Consider the following 23,877-nt stretch of genomic DNA (forward strand, 5'->3'; position numbering starts at 1 on the left):
AGTCAATACCTTGCCCCCAATCCCATGTGCCTTAACTTTACACGCTAATCTCTTATGCGGGACCTTATCGAAAGCCTTTTGAAAGTCCAAATACACCACATCCACTGGTTCTCCCTTATCTATTTTCTCAGTTACATCCTCAAAAAATTCCAGTAGATTAGTCAAGCACGATTTACCTTTTGTAAATCCATGTTGACTTTGTCCGATCCTGTCACTGTTTTCCAAGTGCTCAGCTATTACATCCTTTATAATGAACTCTAGCATTTTCCCCACTACCGATGTCAGGCTTACCGGTCTGTAATTCCCCGCTTTCTCTCTAGCACCCTTTTTGAATAGTGGGGTAACATTAGCTACCCTCCAATCCATGGGTACAGTTCCAGATTCCAGCGAATTTTGGAAGATGATCAGCAATGCATCTACTATTTCTCGGGCCACCTCCTTAAGTACCCTAGGACGTAGATTATCAGGCCCTGGGGATTTATCGGCCTTCAATCCCATCAATTTCCCTAACACCATTTCCCTACAAATACTGATTACGTTCAGTTCCTCCCTCTCATCAGACCCTATGTTCTCCAACATCTCTGGGAGGTTATTTGTGTCCTCCTTTGTGAAGACAGAACCAAAATATGCATTTAATAGGTCTGCCATTTCTTTGTTCCCCATTATAACTTCCCCTGCTTCTGACTGCAAGGGACCTACACTTGATTTCACTAATCTTTTTCTCTTCACATATCTATAAAAGCTCTTACAGTCAGTTTTTATGTTCCCTGCAAGCTTACTTTCATATTCTATTTTCCCCTTCTTAATTAATCCCTTTGTCCTCCTTTGTTGAATCCTAAACTGCTCCCAATCCTCAGGGTTACTGCTTTTTCTGGCCAATTTATATGCCCTCTCCTTGGATCTTATGCTATCCCTAATTTTCCTTGTTAGCCACGGTTGAGTCACCCTTTTTGTTTTATTCTTATCCCAAACTGGGATGAACAACTTCTGTAGTTCATCCATGTGGTCTTTGAATCTTTGCCATTGCCTATCAATCCTACCCAATTCGCGCCTCATACCATCGTAGTTTCCTTTATTTAAATTCAGGACCCTAGTCTCCGAGTCAACTACTTCACTCTCCATCCAAATGAAGAATTCTATCATATTATGATCACTCTGACCCAAGGGGCCTCGTACAACAAGATTGCTAATTAATCCTCGAAATCTCATGATTCTGAAAACCACAGCATTTCATCATTCGATAATTAGCTTCACTTCTTCTGGTCCGACACTCCCTACTTTGCCTGTCACACAAGCACAGGCTGGAACTGGGTGTGGGTGGGTCAAAGTTCACTTTGCTGTTTTTGCAGCCAAGTACATGAGCCTGGGAACTGGGTGATTATCCTCAATGATGTGGAACACTTCCTTCCTTCAACGGGTTAAAAGGGAACACAGGTACAGGCGCAGGACTTTTTATGCTGTGTAGACTTGGAAAAGATCAACTCGGTCAACATCCAATCTGCTCTCGGTGAATAGTCTGACTTCTTGTTGCTGAATAAGGATCTAAAATATCATTAAACCAATGCTTTAGGGGGACTGGGTACTGCAGTGGGTTAGACAGTGACCTTTCCCCTCTGGGACCTGGCTTCACATCCAGCGCAGGCTGATGAGATGGAAATCCCCTCTATCTGCTGACTGCAAGGGTCCGGTGTGAAACGGGCAGCAACAGTTCTAAGTGTGCACGGGCCTACAACACAAAACTCTCCCTAATTTGTCCCCAATTACCTCACTCAGCGAGGCTTCAGGATGGCTGATGGGGGAAATGGGGATATAAAAATCACAATGGTACAGTAGGGGGTGTTCTGTTCTTCTGAGGTTGGGGCAGGCTAGAGAACCTTCACTGTGCTGTATCTGACCTGGGAGAGCTTGATGCTGACTCTGGGGACTGAATCATAACCTCAAAAACGGGTGGGTTGGGGTCAAGTGAGATGTTAAAACTTCAAGGGGGCGATTTCCCCTGGGTACTTTAGACGCTAAAGAGCCTCCGAAGGGCCCAAGATTGTGTCTTAAGCTGCAACGCTGGTTTAGCCCACGTTTAGCACAAGACGCCATCTTGGTAAAGGAGTTGAAGCCAGCGTTAGGAATGGACGCCCGGAGGATGGTTAAGCTGCCGATTGCCACTTAAGTTGCCAGCCGGCACTCATTAATGAGGCTGCGTGGAATTTTGGTGGCAAGCGCTTGTCCTAACACCCTCTCCTAACAGCGACCAGCTGATTGTCAGTAAACTCGTCCTTGCTGAGGATTTCCAGCGCTATTTAAAGGTAGATCACCTTTTACTGTTCACTTGCTGCTGGAGGTTTGAAGAGGACTTTTGAAACACATCGGGAAACTTTCTGGGACACTTTGTCAAGGCCTCATCAACACCTGTACAATGAGCTTTGGAACCTGACCCCTTTACTGAGGCTTCTCAGTTTAAAAAGATTTCTTATTGAAGTATTGGGGAGATCCTAACCTCGTTCGATGCCGTGAATGCCGATAACCAACGACAAAGTTCAGGCGTGAAGTTGTCGAAATACCCAGTCATATCCCATCAGCTCTGCATTGGGTTTAAACAACATTCATTTCTCAATTTCTGCTTTAAAAGAACAGACGAAGCATAAATGCTGTCTGGGCGTGGAAAGTTCCCTCAGGCTTTGGCTGCCTTGTTTGTGGTGGTGTGTGACAGATGGACATTGGAGATCTCAGGAAGAGGAACAACTAACCTCATGTTAACTCAGTCCTGCTTCCTGCTGCCAGATAACAGCACGGCATTGCCAGTGGTCAGAGAGAAACCAGAATCCAGCTTCCCAGGCTGGCTTAGAGCAGAGGGAACAGACATGGACTTGGATTGAATAATTTGCAAGAAGAAAAAGTTACAGTTTGAATGCTTCACAGAGAATTATGATTTCATGCCATTTAATTGTGATATTCAGAGCTTCCCTGGATGGCTCAGTAGGTAAATGAACCCCTTGGTGTGGTACTGAGTCACACAGACCACAGGTCTTGGAGCTGATCCCAACTAGGGCAGTGATATGGGACTAAAACTGGTCTCAGTTTCTACTGGGCTTGGGAGGGGGGGAAGTGCACATGTGGATGCGATTAGGATCAGCCAAGATGCCCTCCATTGTTGAATAACCTGCCGACACTTGCAGTCTCGGCTCCTCCATGAAGAACAGCAACTTGTCTCCCATGGAACCTTGGCCCAGCTAAGGGGCTTCCGCTGAGGAGCAGAGTAAAGGGCAGAATAATGGGGGCACAAGGCAGGGGGAGGAAAAAGTGTTCTTCTGTCTTAAATTGGTTTTATGTTTCTGAGGAGCTGTGAATGACAGAAGTAAATACGGAAAATAATGCAACTAAATTCATTGAATTCTGCAGAAAGTGAGAAGAGACACTGAAAGGATACTGACCCTGTGACCTTTGCAATTTCCCATCCACGCTCATTGGGATCATGTAATGGGGGTGGGGGGTTCGAATTGTTGAAAGATGTTGGTGACTCAGTGACCGTTTCCTACAATTACATTTCAGAAATGCTTTGCTGCTCAAACTCCCAGCTGGAGACAGATGTGTGTTTGCTGTGATTTGTGTGAGTGCAGGAGGTGGGATAGATCGGAGATGATCCAGCATGTTGTCACCATGTGTTTCCTGACAAGTTGCTGCTACACTTCCCTTACTTGGGTGGATATTTTTAAACTCTTCCCGATTCAGGCCTGACACTGGACCTGTAATTTGGGCACATTTGTGTGTTGTAGAGGTCAATACTCGAGCTCTTCAGTTTCTGCCAGTGTTGTAGATGTTTCGGCTTCTGTCGTGGAAAACAAGGGGTTAAAAACCAGCTTCACTCAAGACAAGTCATGTCCCAGTTTAACTCGATGGATTTGTTGCAGCGATTGCTGGATTGGTTCACCAGATAGTTACTGAGGGAGGAGCCGAGCCCCTGAACTTCAAAAACAAATCTGCTATTTGATTTGTTCAGATATGTGTTCGGGAGTTTTATGAATTCAGGAAGACAATTCTTTAAACTCAGCTTGATTCCGGCAATCGGTTATTAATCACGAGCATGCTGCAAAACTTGAATAAATGTTGGGGCAAGTGGCTCTGCTACACCCACACCCCTCCCCCTGTGCTCCCCCTCCTCCCCCGTGCTCCCCCTCCCCCCTTCCACCCCCTCCCCCGTGCTCCCCCTCCCCCATGCTCCCCCTCCCCCCCCGTGCTCCCCCTCACCCCCGTAATCACCCTCCCCCGTGCTCCCCCTCCCCCGTGCTCCCCCACGCACCCCCCCGTGCTCCCCTCCCCCCGCCCCGTGCTGGCCCCCTGTGCGCCCACTCCCTCCATGCTTCTCCCCCTCTCACCCCCGTGTTCCCCCCACAATGCTCCTACCCCCCACCGCATGTTTGTAGAGGGAAGTATGTTCACCAGAACATACTATTCCTGCTCTTCTTCAAATAATATGCTGGCATCTTTGACATTCACCTGAGCAGGTCCGCAGGGCCCCAGTTTAATGCAGCATCGGAAGGAAGGCACCTCCGACACTGCAGCACTCCCTCCGTACTGCCCTAGAGAGGGCTCACACACACACACACACAGACACCTACACACACGGACACACACAGACACCTACACACACACGCACACGCACACACAGACACCTACACACACGGACACACACAGACACCTACACACACGCACACACACAGACACCTACGCACACACACAGACACCTACACACACGCGCACACGCGCACACACCCACATACACACACAGACACCTACACACACTCACACACACAGACACCTACACACACTAACACACACAGACACCTACACACACGCGCACACGCAGACACCTACACACACGCGCACACACAGACGCCTACACACATGCGCACACACACACATACACACACAGACACCTACACACACTCACACACACAGACACCTACACACACGCGCACACACACACATACACACACAGACGCCTACACACATGCGCACACACACACATACACACACAGACACCTACACACACGCGCACACACAGACGCCTACACACACGCGCACACACACACATACACACACAGACACCTACACACACTCACACACACAGACACCTACACACACGCACACACACAGACACCTACACACACACACACACACACACACACACACAGACACCTACACACACACGCACACGCACACACAGACACCTACACACACTCACACACGCAGACACCTACACACACGCGCACACACAGACGCCTACACACATGCGCACACACACACATACACACACAGACACCTACACACACTCACACACACAGACACCTACACACACGCACACACACAGACACCTACACACACACACACACACACACACACACACACAGACACCTACACACACACGCACACGCACACACAGACACCTACACACACGGACACACACAGACACCTACACACACGCACACACACACACGCCTACACACATGCGCACACACACACATACACACACAGACACCTACACACACTCACACACACAGACACCTACACACACGCGCACACACAGACACCTACACACACACACACACGCACACACAGACACCTACACACACGGACACACACAGACACCTACACACACGCACACACACACACGCCTACACACATGCGCACACACACACATACACACACAGACACCTACACACACTCACACACACAGACACCTACACACACGCGCACACACAGACACCTACACACACACACACACACACACACATACAAAGACACAGACACCTACACATACACACACACACACACACGCACACACACAGACACCTACACACACAGACACCTACACACACACACACACACACACACACACACAGACACCTACACACACACGCACACGCACACACAGACACCTACACACACGGACACACACAGACACCTACACACACACACACACACACACACACACACACACACACACACTCACACACACAGACACCTACACACACTCACACACACAGACACCTACACACACGGACACACACAGACACCTACACATACACACACACACACACACACACACATGGACACACACAGACACCTACACACACGGACACACACACACACACACAGACACCTACACACACGGACACACAGACACCTACACACATGCACACACACAGGAACAGGATTCAGCCATTAAGCCCCTGGAGCCTGTTCCTCCTTTGAGTTCGATCATAGCTGATCTGTATCTTAACTCCATCTACCCGTCTTGGTTCTGTAACCCTTAATTGCCTTCGGAACAAAAATATATCAATTTCAGTTTTGAAGTTTGCAATTGACCTCCAGTCTTAACAGGATTTTGGGGGAAAGATACAAGATGAGAACGCAGAATTAACATCATTAGTGCTTCCTACCCCTTTAGGTTCCATGGTCTGCACCGCAGAACTGGACACAGTACTCGAGGTGGGTCTGACCAGAACTGGACACAGTACTCGAGGTGGGACTGACCAGAACTAGACACAGTACTCGAGGTGGGACTGACCAGAACAGGACACAGTACTTGAGGTGGGTCTGACCAGAACTGGACACAGTACTCGAGGTGGGACTGACCAGAACTGGACACAGTACTCGAGGTGGGACTGACCAGAACTGGACACAGTACTTGAGGTGGGACTGATCAGAACTGAACACAGTACTCGAGGTGGGACTGACCAGAACTAGACACAGTACTCGAGGTGGGACTGACCAGAACTAGACACAGTACTCGAGGTGGGACTGACCAGAACTGGACACAGTACTCGAGGTGGGTCTGACCAGAACTGGACACAGTACTCGAGGTGGGACTGACCAGAACTAGACACAGTACTCGAGGTGGGACTGACCAGAACAGGACACAGTACTTGAGGTGGGTCTGACCAGAACTGGACACAGTACTCGAGGTGGGACTGACCAGAACAGGACACAGTACTCGAGGTGGGACTGACCAGAACTGGACACAGTACTCGAGGTGGGACTGATCAGAACTGAACACAGTACTCGAGGTGGGACTGACCAGAACTAGACACAGTACTCGAGGTGGGACTGACCAGAACTAGACACAGTACTCGAGGTGGGACTGACCAGAACTGCACACAGTACTCGAGGTGGGTCTGACCAGAACTGGACACAGTACTCGAGGTGGGACTGACCAGAACTAGACACAGTACTCGAGGTGGGACTGACCAGAACTGGACACAGTACTCGAGGTGGGACTGACCAGAACTGGACACAGTACTCGAGGTGGGTCTGACCAGAACTAGACACAGTACTCGAGGTGGGACTGACCAGAGCTGGACACAGTACTCGAGGTGGGACTGACCAGAACTGGACACAGTACTCGAGGTGGGTCTGACCAGAACTGGACACAGTACTCGAGGTGGGACTGACCAGAACTGGACACAGTACTCGAGGTAGAACTGACCAGAACTGGACACAGTACTCGAGGTGGGACTGACCAGAACTGGACACAGTACTCGAGGTGGGACTGACCAGAACTGGACAAATTACTCGAGGTGAGACTGACCAGAACTGGACACAGTACTCGAGGTGGGACTGACCAGAACTGGACACAGTACTTGAGGTGGGACTGACCAGAACTGGACACAGTACTCGAGGTGGGACTGACCAGAACTGGACACAGTACTCGAGGTGGGACTGACCAGAACTGAACACAGTACTAGAGGTGGGACTGACCAGAACTAGACACAGTACTCGAGGTGGGACTGACCAGAACTAGACACAGTACTCGAGGTGGGACTGACCAGAACTGGACACAGTACTCGAGGTGGGTCTGACCAGAACTGGACACAGTACTCGAGGTGGGTCTGACCAGAACTAGACACAGTACTCGAGATTGGACTGACCAGAACTGGACACAGTACTCGAGGTGGGACTGACCAGAACTGGACACAGTACTCGAGGTGGGACTGACCAGGACTGGACACTGTACTCGAGGTGGGACTGGTCAGAACTGGACACAGTACTCGAGGTGGGACTGACCAGAACTGGACACAGTACTCGAGGTGGGTCTGACCAGAACTAGACACAGTACTCGAGGTGGGACTGACCAGAGCTGGACACAGTACTCGAGGTGGGACTGACCAGAACTGGACACAGTACTCGAGGTGGGTCTGACCAGAACTGGACACAGTACTCGAGGTGGGACTGACCAGAACTGGACACAGTACTCGAGGTATAACTGACCAGAACTGGACACAGTACTCGAGGTGGGACTGACCAGAACTGGACACAGTACTCGAGGTGGGACTGACCAGAACTGGACAAATTACTCGAGGTGAGACTGAACAGAACTGGACACAGTACTCGAGGTGGGACTGACCAGAACTGGACACAGTACTTGAGGTGGGACTGACCAGAACTGGACACAGTACTCGAGGTGGGACTGACCAGAACTGGACACAGTACTCGAGGTGAGACTGACCAGAACTGGACACAGTACTTGAGGTGGGACTGACCAGAACTGAACACAGTACTCGAGGTGGGACTGACCAGAACTAGACACAGTACTCGAGGTGGGACTGACCAGAACTAGACACAGTACTCGAGGTGGGACTGACCAGAACTGGACACAGTACTCGAGGTGGGTCTGACCAGAACTGGACATAGTACTCGAGGTGGGACTGACCAGAACTAGACACAGTACTCGAGGTGGGACTGACCAGAGCTGGACACAGTACTCGAGGTGGGACTGACCAGAACTGGACACAGTACTCGAGGTGGGACTGACCAGAACTGGACACAGTACTCGAGGTAGAACTGACCAGAACTGGACACAGTACTCGAGGTGGGACTGACCAGAACTGGACACAGTACTCGAGGTGGGACTGACCAGAACTGGACAAATTACTCGAGGTGAGACTGACCAGAACTGGACACAGTACTCGAGGTGGGACTGACCAGAACTGGACACAGTACTTGAGGTGGGACTGACCAGAACTGGACACAGTACTCGAGGTGGGACTGACCAGAACTGGACACAGTACTCGAGGTGAGACTGACCAGAACTGGACACAGTACTTGAGGTGGGACTGACCAGAACTGGACACAATACTCGAGGTGGGACTGACCAGAACTGGACACAGTACTCGAGGTGGGACTGACCAGAACTGGACACAGAACTCGAGGTGGGACTGACCAGAACTGGACACAGTACTCGAGGTGGGACTGACCAGAACTGGACACAGTACTCGAGGTGGGACTGACCAGAACTGGACATAGTACTGGAGGTGGGACTGACCAGAACTGGACACAGTACTCGAGGTGGGACTGACCAGAACTGGACACGGTGCTCGAGGTGGGTCTGACCAGAACTGGACACAGTACTCGAGGTGGGACTGACCAGAACTGGACACAGTACTCGAGGTGGGACTGACCAGAACTGGACACAGTACTCGAGGTGGGTCTGACCAGAACTGGACTCAGTACTCGAGGTGGGACTGACCAGAACTGGACACAGTACTCGAGGTGGGACTGACCAGAACTGGACACAGTACTCGAGGTGGGACTGACCAGAACTGGACACAGTACTCGAGGTGGGTTTGACCAGTGCCTGTACAGTTTGATCATGATTTCCTGTGACTGGATTCTCCTGTTCAGGATTTTTAGTCCAACATTATTTTGTCTTTGTTGTTGCAGCTCTGCGTTGGTTGGACATGTTTCATGTTGAGTTTACTGAGGCTTGTTGCCTCTGCTGCTTTGCTTTTTCCCATCTCTCTTTGCCCCTCTGATGAACCTTTAACTTTTTCTGTATATTTTTCTATTCCTCCCAGAGAGCTCCTTCCCCTTCCTCTCGGCAGGGTTTGTAAAGTTTATTTTTCCTCTTTATATCAGTTTTAATTTGTTTGTTGAACTATTTTGGGTCTGGTCTGAGCTGATTAGTTTTGGGTCTGTGTTTCCTGGGCCCAGCTTGCTGTATTCTGGCTCCATATTGTAAAATTGCAATCTTGTTTTTCTGATTTTGGTTCTGAACTGCTACTGCAGGCCTGAAAGTGTTAATCTTCAGCCAAAGTGAGTCATAAAAGTGAAACTAACATTGTCACTCCCTGCACGGACTGTTTATAAGAGTTTCACTTCCTGCTCTGGCTCCTCGCTCTCTCCGGTGCTGTGTGAAAACTCTTCAGGTGCTGTAGCAATGGAGCCCGGAGCTTTAGAGGCTGAATTAACCTGTGCTGTGTGTCTCCACGTGTACCAGGATCCTGTGGCATTAGCCTGTCTGCACAGTTTCTGTTTGAAATGTATTGAGGGAGTTTGGGCCCAGGCAGCAGGCCCAGGAGGCTTTGAGTGTCCTCAGTGTCGCCGGAAATTCAACCCCAGGCCCAGACTGGAGAGAAACTTCACGCTGTGTAATATAGTGGAAAAATACAACCGCTCACAGCCTGCTGCTGATTCAGCCCGTGTCATGTGTGATAACTGCATCGAGAATCCAACCCCAGCTGTGAAGACGTGTCTGAAATGTGAAACATCTTTTTGCTCCCTTCATTTAAAGCCACATTTACTGAAAGAGGCCTACAAAGATCACACCCTAATCGAACCCGTGACTGACCTTACAGAGAGACAGTGTCCGGAACATAAGAAGATCCTTGAATTCTACTGTAAAGATGATGAAGAGTGTGTGTGTGCTTCCTGTACAATAATAGGGAAACATAAACCCCACACACTGCTGAGCCTAGATCAGGCACACGCTGCAATTAAGGTGAGTGACACAATTCCCGATATTAAATACAGTGAGCGCGAGTTTTCCTTTTTTTAATTATTCGTTCCTGGGAAGTGGGCATCGCTGGCAAGGCCAGCATTTATTGCCCATCCCTAGTTGCCCGTGAGAAGGTGGTGGTGAGCCATCTTCTTGAACCGCTGCAGTCCGTGTGGTGAAGGTACTGCCATAGTGGTGTTAGTGGGGGAGTTCCAGGATTCTGATCCAGCGACGATGAAGGAACAGCGATATATTCCCAAGTCAGGTGGGACAGGACATACCCACTGGCTGCAGACAGTGCTGCTTTAGCCCAGTGTTTTTTGTTGCCCTGGGTCTGGGTGTTTGTTTTCTGTCAGTCAGATCTGCTCCCTCCCCTTTCTCTTACAGTCTGTCTGAGAGAGCAGGGTGGGCACTGGGAGGGGTGTGAGAGTGGCCCCGGGTGACTGCCCCTCACCCACACTCAGCCCCTCCTGGGTAGGGCACTGTAGAGCTCAGTAATTCACTGTGTGGGCACCTGTGAGAACTGGCACTCCATGGCATAGGGCTGGAGAGCAGAGCATGTTGTGGCCCTGTGTAACGCTGGGGGATTCTGCCCTCTGAGCAGCAGGGAGAGGACCATCACCGGTGGGGGAGTGAGGGACACCCACAGGGGGAGACTCAGGGGCTGGGTGGAGAAACTGTTCCTCACAACAAGAGGGAATTGCTGTTTGAGAAATGCTGGTGTGTTGGAGTCTGTTTCCCTTTTCCCGCGGCTGATTGCTGGAAATGGAGGAGCTGAGTCGCTGTGAAAATGCAGCACACGGTGTGTCACTGAAAAGAAGCCGGTGTGTGTGAGCTCACTCAGTTTATACAGGGCAGGAGCCTCTTTACTGAGAGACACAGAAGGCAATATTTCTGCTCAGGGTCCAGACACTGAGGCCCCGAGATTCACGGGAAGGCAGGGAGGGAGCAGGGGGCCTGTCAGTGACCGGGAAACACGGAAATTCCGGGAACACAGAGGTCCGGCCCAATTTAATGTCAGGACATCATTAGAATTGTTTTACTCTGTTTCCCTCCCAGCAGCGGAGCCACACGGAGAGGCTGAGCACTGCCGGGCGGGAAATCCTGCGGGACAAGGCTGGAGCCGGGGAACGCTGATGACGGGGAATCAAAGATCAGGGCTTGTGGGGGTGGGCTCGGAGCACAGGGGGGAGATTGTAGGCGGGTGAGAGAAGGCAGGAGAGAGAGATGGCGGGGAGAGAGAGCGGGCGGGGGAGAGAGAGATGGCGTAGAGAGAGATGGTGGAGGAGAGAGATTCACCGAGGGGCACGACGCTGCCCAACATGCCAGCGAGCAATAAGTTCAAGGGTCAACCGCGGGAATATAGGGTCTTGGTTAATATCTGACAGCAGTGATTGTTTAGGTTGCAAGCATAAAATATCCATAATCGTTGTCCAAATCAGTGCTACAGTCTCACTAAATGATTTATTTTAAAGAATAATGGGGGAGCAATTGGGTGGCGCCCCCTTTGGAGCACTCACGTCGCCGGGTCGTTAATTTTAGCCCCTCAAAAAGGTTATTGCTCCCGCGCCGGAAATGGAATGGTAACGCCCCCAGCAGGAGGCGGGTCTACTGGAAGCGCTCCCCCTCCCTCTGGGGGGCTCCCATTTAGTATCGTGGTGCCACGTGTAACAGCGCCACGAGCGTTGGCACATAGCGAGGCGGGACTGCAGGCCTCCCACCCCTGTTTAAAGGGGAGGGGCCTAGCGCGCACCGGGGCCCTGCTGGACCACCGGGCAGCGGGGTGTCGGCAAAAGAGCCCGGCACTCAAGAGGAGTCACAGTCTCAGAGGATGGCCTTCGTGAATTTGAGAAGAACCATTTCGGTACTGGGGCAGGGGCAGAAACCTGTTTGGAGGGATTCAAACATGGAGTTCCAGGAAAGATGGGCACGGTTTTGGAAGGTGACAACACGTTCCAGGACTTTGGAGAGGAAAGGGAGGTTGGAGATGGGGAGGTAGTTTTGCAAGGACGGAGGGGTCAAGGGTTGATGTTTTGAGGAGAGGGGTGATGACGGCAGATTTGAAGGAGAGGGGGACAGTACCTGAGGAGAGAGAACCGTTAACAATATCAGCTAACATGGGAGCCAGAAAAGGAAGTTGTGTGGTCAGCAGTTTAGTAGGGATAGAGTCGAGGGAGCAGAAAGTGGGTCTCATGGACAAGATGAGGTCGGCGAGGTCAGGAGGGGAGATCAGAGAGAAACTGGAGAAAGATGTGAGTTCAGGGCTCGGGCAGGGGGGAACTTGAGAGGAAGTTTGGCCCGGTGGGCTTGGGGAAGGAGGGAAGTGACAGAGGCAGCTGTTTGGATAGTCTCAATCTTAGAGACAAAGAAGTTCACGAGCTCCTCGCACTTGTTAGTGGAGTTGAGGGTGGAGGAGACGGGAAGAAGGGTTTAAAAAGAGAGTTTGCAGCAGAGAAAAGAAGCTGGGCGTTATCTTTGCATTCCAAAATAATCCTGGAAAAGGAAGCAGCTTTTTCAGATGAGAGCAGGACCCGATAGTGCTTTATGTGTTCCAGCCAGATCTGGCAGTGAATCCTAAGGCAGTTGTCCGCCATATCCGTTCAAGTCTGCGTCCCTTGGACTTAAGGGAGCGGTGATGAGGGCCGTACTGGGGGAACGGCCAGGGTGAGAGAGATAGTAATAGTTTTAATAGGGACTCGGGCATCAAAGGGGGCGGTGATGGTGTGATTAAACAGATCGGTAGCTGCAGAAATAACATGGTGAATGGAGGGCCAAAGGCTGGACAGTAGGGATTTTGGAAGTGCAGTTGTAAGTGAGTTGGGAGAGAGTTTTTTCAAGGGGCGGACACAGAAGGAGGGTCTTGAGGGAAGTGGCGGTAGGGATTGTGGATGCATTGGTAATAATTTTCCAAAACTCCCTGGACTCGGCAATGGTCCTGGCAGACTGGAAAACTGCTAATGTAACACCCTTATTTAAAAAGGGCAGTAGACAGAAGGCTGGAAACTATAGACCGGTTAGCCTAACATCTGTGGTAGGTAAAATTTTGGAGTCCATTATTAAGGAGACAGTAACAGGACATTTGGATAATCATAATTTAATAGGACAAAGTCAGCATGGTTTTATGAAGGGGAAGTCATGTTTGACAAATTTGCTGGAGTTCTTTGAGGAAGTAACATATAGGGTGGATAAAGGGGAACCAGTGGACGTAGTGTATTTAGACTTCCAAAAGGCATTTGACAAGGTGCCACACAAAAGATTATTGCTTAAGATAAAAAATCACGGGATTGGGGGTAATATTCTGGCATGGATAGAGGATTGGCTATCTAACAGAAGGCAGAGAGTTGGGATAAATGGTTCATTCTCAGACTGGCAATCAGTAACTAGTGGTGTTCCACAGGGGTCAGTGCTGGGTCCCCAACTCTTTACAATCTATATTAACGATTTGGAGGAGGGGACCGAGTGTAACATATCAAAGTTTGCAGATGATACTAAGATGGGGGGGAAAGTAGTGAGTGAGGAGGACATAAAAAACCTTCAAGGGGACATAGACAGGCTAAGGAAGTGGGCAGAGATTTGGCAGATGGAATACAATACTGGAAAGTGTGAGGTTATGCACTTTGGCAGGAAAAATCGTAGAGCAAGTTATTATCTTAATGGCAAGAAACTGGAAAGTACTGAAGTACAAAGGGATCTGGGGGTCCTGGTGCACGAAACTCAAATGGTTAGTATGCAGGTGCAGCAAGTGATTAAGAAGGCCAATGGAATGTTGGCTTTCATTGCTAGGGGGATAGAATATAAAAATAGGGAGGTATTGCTTCAGTTGTACAAGGTATTGGTGAGACCGCACCTGGAATACTGCGTACAGTTTTGGTGTCCATACTTAAGAAAGGACATACTTGCTCTCGAGTCAGTACAAAGAAGGTTCACTCGGTTAATCCCGGGAATGAGGGGATGGACATATGAGGAGAGGTTGAGTAGATTGGGACTCTACTCATTGGAGTTCAGAAGAATGAGAGGCGATCTTATTGAAACATATAAGATTGTGAAGGGGTTGGATCGGGTGGATGCAGGGAAGATGTTCCCGATGATGGGTGAAACTAGAACTAGGGGGCATAGTCTTAGAATAAGGGGCTGCTCTTTCAAAACTGAGATGAGGAGGAACTACTTCACTCAGAGGGTGGTAGGTCCATGGAATATGCTGCCCCAAAAAGCTGTAGAAGCTACATCATTACATAAATTTAAAACAGAAATGGACAGTTTCCTAGAAGTAAAGGGAATTAAGGGTTACGGGGAGCGGGCAGGAATTTGGACATGAGTCTAGGTTCGGATCGGACATGGCCCTGTGGGTAGCGGAGCGGGCCCAGGGGCCTTGTAGCCTGATCCTGCTCCTATTTCGTGTGTCTAATTCTGTTAGATTCAGGAGATGGTTCTGTGATAATGGATTGGCAGTTAGGATCAGATCAGCCATGATCTTATTGAATGGCGGAGCAGGCTCGAGGGGCCGATTGGCCTACTCCTGCTCCTATTTCTTATGTTCTTATAGAGTTGCGGGGGGAAGGGGACAGGGGTGGAAGGCGGATGTGGGTGGACAACGATACGAGGAAGTGGTCAGAGATGGCCTTATCTGTCATTGACACGATGGGAGTAGCGAGGCCACGTGAGATGGCCAGGTCAAATCATAAAATGGCCATGAATGGGTTGAAGCCGAGCCTTTGAGAGGCAAAGTCTTGGTCCAAATCGTCACCACGCTGTGGCATTTGATGTCTACTGATGTCTGCAGATGAGGTCTGGAACTCTAAACACTGCTGGATCTCCGCCCGCACCAACACTTTTCCAGCAGAGGTCGCTCCGTAACTCTGTGAAACCATTTTTATGTCAAGGCTACTCTCGGTAATCCTGCACCATTAACACTCGCAGTCCCGAAAAACAGAAAATCCACTGTGGCTCTTCTAGAGAGTCCAAGGGGTTAATTCGTCAATTCATGATTTCCTTCTGTCACCCTGGGGAAATATCCACTCAAATTAAGAAACTTCAAATTTAACAAAGTCCAAAACCTGTTTCCATTCAGCAATGTGAAAGTTGTTGCTTGGTGAATTAAAGCAGCTGTCAGCGGAAGGGGTTAAGTGCTTTGTGTGTTTATAAGGAGGCGGAGCCAGATATGGTCAGACTGGCGCAGCTTGTGTAACACAGCTTTCACCTGAAGCTCAAAACATCGCCCAGAGAAAAGGAACCAAACTCCAAAAGTCTCAATGCCGTCAAAACCTGCACAAAGATCCTGATACAATTCAATTCTGGATTAACTTTAAACACAGTCTTGTCAGGAAAGGCAGCTTTTCAGTTGGTTCATCTCATTTAAACTGCAGAAAGCAAGAGCAGTTTTGAGCTGTAATCCGATTCAAACAAAGTGCTTTGAAGAAGTTCCAATTGATGAACAACCCGACCCCGTCCTGCAACTGGAACTTGGGATTCTTCAAAGCTGCATTTTATCTTCTTTTGTAGAAAAACTCTTTGGGGGGAAAATTGGGCTGGTTTGCACCACTCGTTAGCGCCCGGGCACGGCGCTGCTAATGCCTCCCGTGAAATTCAGCGGGTGGTTAGCGGCGGCGGTAGCCTATAGCGCCCCGCGAAGCTGCACCGCCGGCAATTACATCATCGCCGTACACAGCGCCCCGCTCGCGCTCCGGCCGCAAACTTCCCTTTCACCCCCTGACCTATCGCCGGACGATGTGTCCGACAGGATCAGGGGGCGTTTCTGCAGCGGTGGTGATGCTACTTAAAGGCCGGGTGTCGGGCGGCCATTTGTATTTTGGCCGACTGCCAGCACCTGCCCCCTTTCCCTTTGTTTCTCGGGGTGCCGGCCGCGATCACTCCTCTTGAGTGCCGGGCTGTTTTCACCCACCCCGCTCCCCGGGGGTCCAGCAGGGCCCCGGTGCGCGCAGCGCTAGGCCCCTCCCCTTTAATCAGGGGGGAGGCGAACAATGACGCGGTGCTACGAGCTGCCATGTGTGGCGCTGCTACACGTAGCGCCGTGAAATTCAGTCGTGGCTCCCCAAGCAGGAGGGGGAGTACTTTCCAGTAGCACACCACCTCCTGCTGGGGGCGCTACCACTGAATTTATGAATTCAAAACAGAAGGACTCAATATCTCAAAACTAATACCCGCATGTGTGTGCACACAGAGAAAGCAATGAACAAACTGAAGACAGCCTATGCTTATAGAAAAGACATTGATTAAAATGTTTGAAATGCTCCCAACATGATGGACAAGACGACAGAGGGTTAAACTGCTTTTCGCTCTGTGAAGGGAAAAGGGGGCGGAGCTGACACCACAAACAAACATCACACAGACACATTGTTAAGAGAGACTTTGAAACAAAAGGAAAGCTGCAGCTTGTTAAACATTCGTAGCATTCTTAATGTCAAGCCCTCAGCCAATGGGGACGGTAGGATAGTGATTATGTTACTGGACCAGTGATCCAGATGCCTGGATTTATAATCCCGAGATGTGGTCCAAATCCCACCATGGCAGTTTGTGAATTTGAATTTAAATAAATAAATCGGGAATAAAAAGCTATCGGATAGTCGTAAAAATCCAACTGGTTCACCAATGTCCTTTAGGGAAGGAAATCTGCCGTTGTTATGCCCGCGTATAAATAAAACACGGACTGCAGGAGAACGGTGTAACAGGTGTTTACTGAACGTAGGGTATACTGGAACTAACTGTACAGATTACTACTCAGTGTTATATACAGGTGTGGTCACTGCTGGTACTGCAGTATACAGGGGCTGTAAAAGATAGTTCCTCCCTTAAAGGTACATACATTACAATTCCTCCCCTTTTAGATTAACAGTACCATAACATTCATTAAACAATTAAATAATAACTAATTACAATTACAATTTTGTACAATATACATTAGCTGAAAATAATCTCTTATAAATTCAGCCTTTGGGGAGGCTTCCTGATCCTTTCTGGATAGCGCCTTTCTCGAGTGTCTTGCTCTTGCGGCAGAGGCGATTCTGGCCCCTTATCATTGGTTGGTTCATCAGCTTCCGACGCTACTGTTTCTGAGGTAGATGCAACCGGTACTTCGGGCTCATCACCAGGTACGTATGAGCGAGGTATGGGGTTGACTTGTTCATGTGACTCTAGGATCTGGTCAGCATGGCGTCTCACGATGCTCTCTCGAACGTCCACTGTGTACATTAGTGGTCCCTGCCGTGTGCATATCGTTCCTGGCTGCCAGTTTTCTGTTCGGTAGTCGCGGGCCAAGACTGGTTGCCCTACCTTGAAGCTCCTTGTTGGCTTCTCATTGATGTGCTGGAATTGCTTGTTTTCCACATCTCATCGTACATTTGGTTTGAGTAAATCCAGGCGAGATCTTAACCTTCGGTTAAAGAACATCATGGCTGGGGCCTGGTTGGTGACTGCATGTGTCGCATTCCGGTAGGCTAATAGGAAAGTGTCCACCTTGTGTTGCAGTGGAATGTTGTCGTTATACATCACCTTTATTGCTTTTTTAAAGGTTTGTACGAACCTCTCAGCCAATCCATTTGTGGCTGGATGATATGGGGCGGATGTGTAATGCTTTACCCCATTATTTCTCAAGAACCTCCGGAAATCTTCGGACACAAACTGTGGTCCATTATCGGAACAAATCTGTTCTGGCAAGCCATTCCTGGCAAAAATGGTCCGTAGGACTGCAATAGTTTTCTCCGTGGTGGTGGAGGACATTTTGATGACCTCTGGCCATTTCGAGTGTGCATCCACGGCTATTAAAAACATTGAGTCCATGAATGGACCAGCAAAATCAATATGCACCCGTTGCCATGGAGATGAGGGCCACTCCCATGGGTGTAGATGGGCCTGTGGTGGTGCATTTTGGACTTTCTGGCATCCTGCGCAGCTCTTGGTCATTTCCTCGATTCCTTTATCGATTCCCGGCCACCACACAAACGCCCTGGCTAGGCTCTTCATTTTTACCCCTCCCAGATGACCCCCATGAAGCTCATTGAGCACTCTATCTCTCAACTTGGGTGCAATTACCACTCGGGATCCACACATCAAGGTCCCCCGGCACACTGACAGCTGTTCTCTCCTTGACGAGAATGCTGGTAAGTGAGTCGCCATGTGCTGGCCATCCCTTCACCGTCAAATCATATACCCGAGAAAGTGTCAGGTCATTTCGGGTTTCCTTCTCTATACTTGCATTTGTTACGGGTAGATATTCGACTATAGTTGAATGGAATATTTCAATAGGATCCACTGCAGGTGCTTCCTCCACCGTAGGCAGTGGCAGGCGTGATAGCCCATCAGCGTTTCCATGCTGTTTCATGCCCTTATACTCAATTTCGTATTGATGTGCCCCTAGATAAAGGGACCATCTTTGCAGCCATTGCACAGTCATCACTGGAACGCCCTTCTTTGGGTTAAAGATGGAGACAAGAGGCTGGTGATCAGTCAGCAAGGTGAATTTCTGCCCGTGCAGATAGTGATTGAACTTCTTCACCCCCCAAACTTGGCTGAGGGCCTCCCTGTCAATCTGGGCATAGTTACGCTCGGCTGAGGTTAATGAACGTGACGCAAAGGCTATTGGCCTCTCTGAGCCGTCAAGGAATTTGTGCAACAGCACCGCTCCAATGCCGTAGGGTGACGCATCACATGCCAACCGAATTGGTAGTGTTGGATTGTAATGGGCCAATACTTCTTTTGAAGTGATTAGGGTTTTGCTTTTCTGGAAAGCACGCCTACATTCGTCACTCCATTTCCATGCTACTCCAGTTTTGCAGTCGGGCATTCAGTGGGTGTAGTATAGTAGACAAATTTGGCAAGAACTTATGGTAGTAGTTTACCAGCCCGAGGAATGACCTCAGTTATGACACATTTTCCGGTGCTGGAGCCTTGACTACTGCCTCAATCTTGTCTGGGGACTTATGTAACCCCTCTTCATCAATCACGTGGCCACAATACGAGCTTTGTTTCCTGAAAAACTCGCATTTGGGGCGGTTGGCTCGGAGCCCATATTCCTGTAATCTAGTGAGCACCTGCTCCAGGTTGGCAAGGTGATCACTGTCATTTTCGCCCGTAACCAGGATGTCGTCCAAATAACACTGGGTTCCTGGGATCCCTTGCAGGACTTGTTCCATCGCCCTCTGCCAAATAGCCGGAGCTGATGCTACCCCGAATATCAGCCGGTTGTATTGCTGGAGACCTTTATGAGTGTTGATTTTGAGGTATTTTTTTGATGCTTCTTCGAGCTCCATTTGCAGATATGCTTGGGCCAGATCAATCTTAGTGAAGCATTTCCCGCCAGATAGTGAGGCGAAAATATCTTCAATCCGCGGACGTGGATATTGCACGGTGTGAAGGACTGGGTTCACAGTTACCTTAAAGTCCCCACAGATGCGAACCTTCTTTGGCTCCCCAGGCGTGCTGCTCAACGACTTTTTCATTACAGGAACGATGGGTGTGGCCCACCCGCTCCAGTCCAACTTGGACAGTACACCTGAACGTTCCAGACTCTCCAGCTCTGATTCGACGGCTGGGCGCATGGCATAAGGTACCGGTCTGGCCTTAAAAAATTTTGGGTTTGCGTTTTCTTCAATTTTGATCGTTGCAGTTATGCCTTTTAGTGTTCCAAGTCCTTGCTGGAACACTTCTTTCGCGTCAGTTAGGATCTTTGACAGTCGCCCAGGTGTGACGTCGTCATCCTTTTTGTCAGCCACAGTCAGTGCCTGAATGGAATGCCAATCCAATTGTATTTTCCGGATCCATTCACGTCCCAGTAATGGTGGTCCTCCATCTTGTAATATATACAGATCCAGTTTCTGTATTTCCTTACCGTTGTATTTAACGGGCACCCTTATTTTTCCTTTGGGGTAGACTTTTTGCCCCGTATACGTCTTCAAGATAATTTTTGTGTCTCTCAAGGGTATATGTGAGAATAGCCGCTCATAGTCTCGTCGATTCATGACTGTTAGGGCTGATCCTGTGTCCAATTCCATCTTTACCTGGGACCCTGCTATCATGAGAGTGACCCAAATGGTTCGGTGATCCTCCTTTGCAATCACATTGTGTAACTTCAGACAACTTAGTCTCCTGCTTTTGGAGTCGTTATCACTCTTTTGATCTTCTGAACTACTGTCCGTCATCTTCTGTACTTTCTTGTACTTTTCTTTAGTAGTTCTTTTAGTGTTGGTTTTCTTTCCTGACCTGCAGACTCGTGCTATGTGTCCTACTTTTCCACACTTGTCTGCACACTTTGTCCTTAAACCAACAATCCTTCTGGTCGTGGGTTGTTCTGCCGCAGCGATAGCACTTCTCTGCTCCATATGCCATTTCATTGGTGCTATATTCTTGCGGCTTCTGTTGTATTTCTGCAGCGCCCCGTGCTGCTGCTTCATAGGATACCGCAATGCTGAAAGCTCAGCGTAAGGTCCCTTTCCGATAGAAGTCGTTTCTGGGTTCCTTCACTCTGGAGCCCGCAGACAAACATATCCCTTAAGATATCTGCCAGTCCTGCTCCAAACTGGCAGTGTTTTGATAATTTGCGTAGTTCCGTGAGATAACCAGCATTACTTTCGTCTTTGTGCTGGTTTCTTTTATGGAACTTGAATTTTTCTGCTATCAGCAGCGGTGTAGGGTTTAGGTGTTCCTGTAATATAGTGACAATATCCTCAAAACTTTCCTCCATTGGTTTAGTTGGGGTTATTAAATTCCGTAATAGGCCGTACGTTCTCGCGCCCATCAGATTCAACAATACCGATGCCTTCTTCTCATCGGACACCTCATTTGCCTTGCAGTACACTTCAATCCTCTCAACATATGTAGCCCAGTCTTCGACTTCATTGTCGAAAACAGTGATACTGCCACTCTTCGGCATCTTGGGTGTGGTTTAAAATGGCGCCTCCCGCGCTTTTCCTTCTTCCTCAATGGTTCAAAATGGCGCCTCCCGCGCTTTTCCTTCTTCCCCCGCTGCTGCCAATGCTGCTCCTAGCGTTTCTTATGGTAATGGCGGCGCCCTGTGGATTTCGCGCACTTCCCCTGCGCTGCTGCCAATGCCGCTCTCGGCGGTCCTCGAGGCAAATGGCGGCGCCTTGCGGCTTTCTGCGCATCTCTCTCTCTTCCTCTCTTCAACGCTGCCCTCTGCGTGTCTCTTTTTCTTTCCCTCTTCAACGCTGCCCGGCTCCTGAACACTGGCCGCGCCCTGTGCGCTCCACCCTCTCTCTCTTTTTCTTCCCGTCGACGCTGCTCGGCCCTCTTACTGTGCCGCTCAGTCGAGCTCTAGCCCGCCGCAGTCCGGGAAGGGTCAGCGCACTATCTGCTACCAGCCCGATTTGCTGGACCACCTCGACTGGAGAACCAAGCCCGGCTCTCGACAGTCTCCCCCGTGATTCTCTAATCTCCGATGGATTACTGGGCGTTGCCCGCGGTTGACGCCCATTGCTCTGGCTTCGACCTCCAAGATGCTGCTCTTCAGGGACGAACCCCCGTGAGGTGATGCAGAACTGCAGGTGAGTTCGAACCTGCTCGTCGCCACTGTTATGTCCGCGTATAAATAAAACACGGACTGCAGGAGAACGGTGTAACAGGTGTTTACTGAACGTAGGGTATACTGGAACTAACTGTACAGATTACTACTCAGTGTTATATACAGGTGTGGTCACTGCTGGTACTGCAGTATACAGGGGCTGTAAAAGATAGTTCCTCCCTTAAAGGTACATACATTACAGCCGTCCGTACCCGGTCTGGCCGATATGTGACTCCGGACAAACAGCAATTTGGTTGACACTTCACTACCCACAACAAAATGAAGCCTCTCGTTAGCGCCTGGGCAAAATTTAGGAGGTGGTTAGCAGCCATGCGTAGCGTACTACTTCCAGTTCTGGTCAGTCCAACAACAAGTACTGTGTCCAGTTCTGGTCAGACCAACCTCGAGTCCTGTGTCCAGTTCTAGTCAGTCCCACCTCGAGTACTGCGCCCAGTTCTGGTCAGTCCCACCTCGAGTACTGCGCCCAGTTCTGGTCAGTCCCACCTCGAGTACTGCGCCCAGTTCTGGTCAGTCCCACCTCGAGTGCTGTGTCCAGTTCTGGTCAGTCTCACCATGAGTACTGCGTCCAGTTCTGGTCAGTCCCACCATGAGTACTGCGTCCAGTTCTGGTCAGTCCCACCATGAGTACTGCGTCCAGTTCTGGTCAGTCCCACCTCAAGTACTGTGTCCAGTTCTGGTCAGACCCACCTCGAGTACTGTGTCCAGTTCTGGTCAGACCCACCTCGAGTACTGTGTCCAGTTTTGGTCAGACCCACTTCGAGTAATGTGTCCAGTTTTGGTCAGTCCCACCTCGAGTACTGTGTCAAGTTCTGGTCAGACCCATCTCGAGTATTTTGTCCAGCTCTGGTCAGACCCACCTCGAGTAATGTGTCCAGTTCTGGTCAGACCCATCTTGAGTATTTTGTCCAGTTCTGGTCAGACCCACCTCGAGTACTGTGTCCAGTTCTCGTCAGACCCACCTCGAGTACTGTGTCCAGTTCTGGTCAGTCCCACCTCGAGTACTGTGTCCAGTTTTGGTCAGACCCACTTCGAGTAATGTGTCCAGTTTCGGTCAGACCCACCTCGAGTACTGTGTCCAGTTCTGGTCAGTCCCAGCTCCAGTACTGTGCCCAGTTCTGGTCAGACCCACCTCAAGTACTGTGTCCAGTTCTGGTCAGTCCCACCTCGAGTACTGTATCCAGTTCTGGTCAGACCCACCTCGAGTTCTGTGTCCAGTTCTGGTCAGTCCCACCTTGAGTACTGTGTCCAGTTCTGGTCAGACCCACCTCGAGTACTGTGTCCAGTTCTGGTCAGTCTCACCTCGAGCACTGTGTCCAGTTTTGGTCAGTCTCACCTCGAGCACTGTGTCCGGTTCTGGTCAGTCCCACCTCGAGTACTGTGTCCAGTTCTGGTCAGTCTCACCTCGAGCACTGTGTCCAGTTCTGGTCAGTCCCACCTCGAGTACTGTGTCCAGTTCAAGTCAGACCCACTCGATTACTGTGTCCAGTTCTGGTCAGACCCACCTCGAGTACTGTGTCCGGTTCTGGTCAGACCCACCTCGAGTACTGTGTCCGGTCCT

The 23,877-nt window shown here is 49.9% G+C and overlaps 1 protein-coding gene across 3 annotated transcripts in view; it reads left to right on the forward strand.

The window, feature by feature from the left end:
* The first annotated feature begins 10,144 nt into the window (after window positions 1-10,144).
* Window positions 10,145-23,877, forward strand: part of LOC147082036 (E3 ubiquitin/ISG15 ligase TRIM25-like) — a 56,573-nt gene continuing 42,840 nt past the window's right edge. Inside the window, exon 1 of one of the 3 annotated variants that reach the window (XM_085980516.1) lies at window positions 10,145-10,771. In XM_085980516.1, coding sequence (XP_085836642.1) covers window positions 10,211-10,771 — 561 coding nt within the window. In that variant the 5' untranslated portion in view covers window positions 10,145-10,210. The remainder of the gene's footprint in view (window positions 10,772-23,877) is intronic. The other 2 variants (XM_085980515.1, XM_085980512.1) reach the window with 2 other exon arrangements.

The sequence above is a fragment of the Somniosus microcephalus genome, unplaced genomic scaffold (genome assembly GCF_052327205.1).
Source record: "Somniosus microcephalus isolate GS21.2 unplaced genomic scaffold, FLI_Smic_1.0 scaffold221, whole genome shotgun sequence".
Classification (NCBI taxonomy): Eukaryota; Metazoa; Chordata; class Chondrichthyes; order Squaliformes; family Somniosidae; genus Somniosus; species Somniosus microcephalus.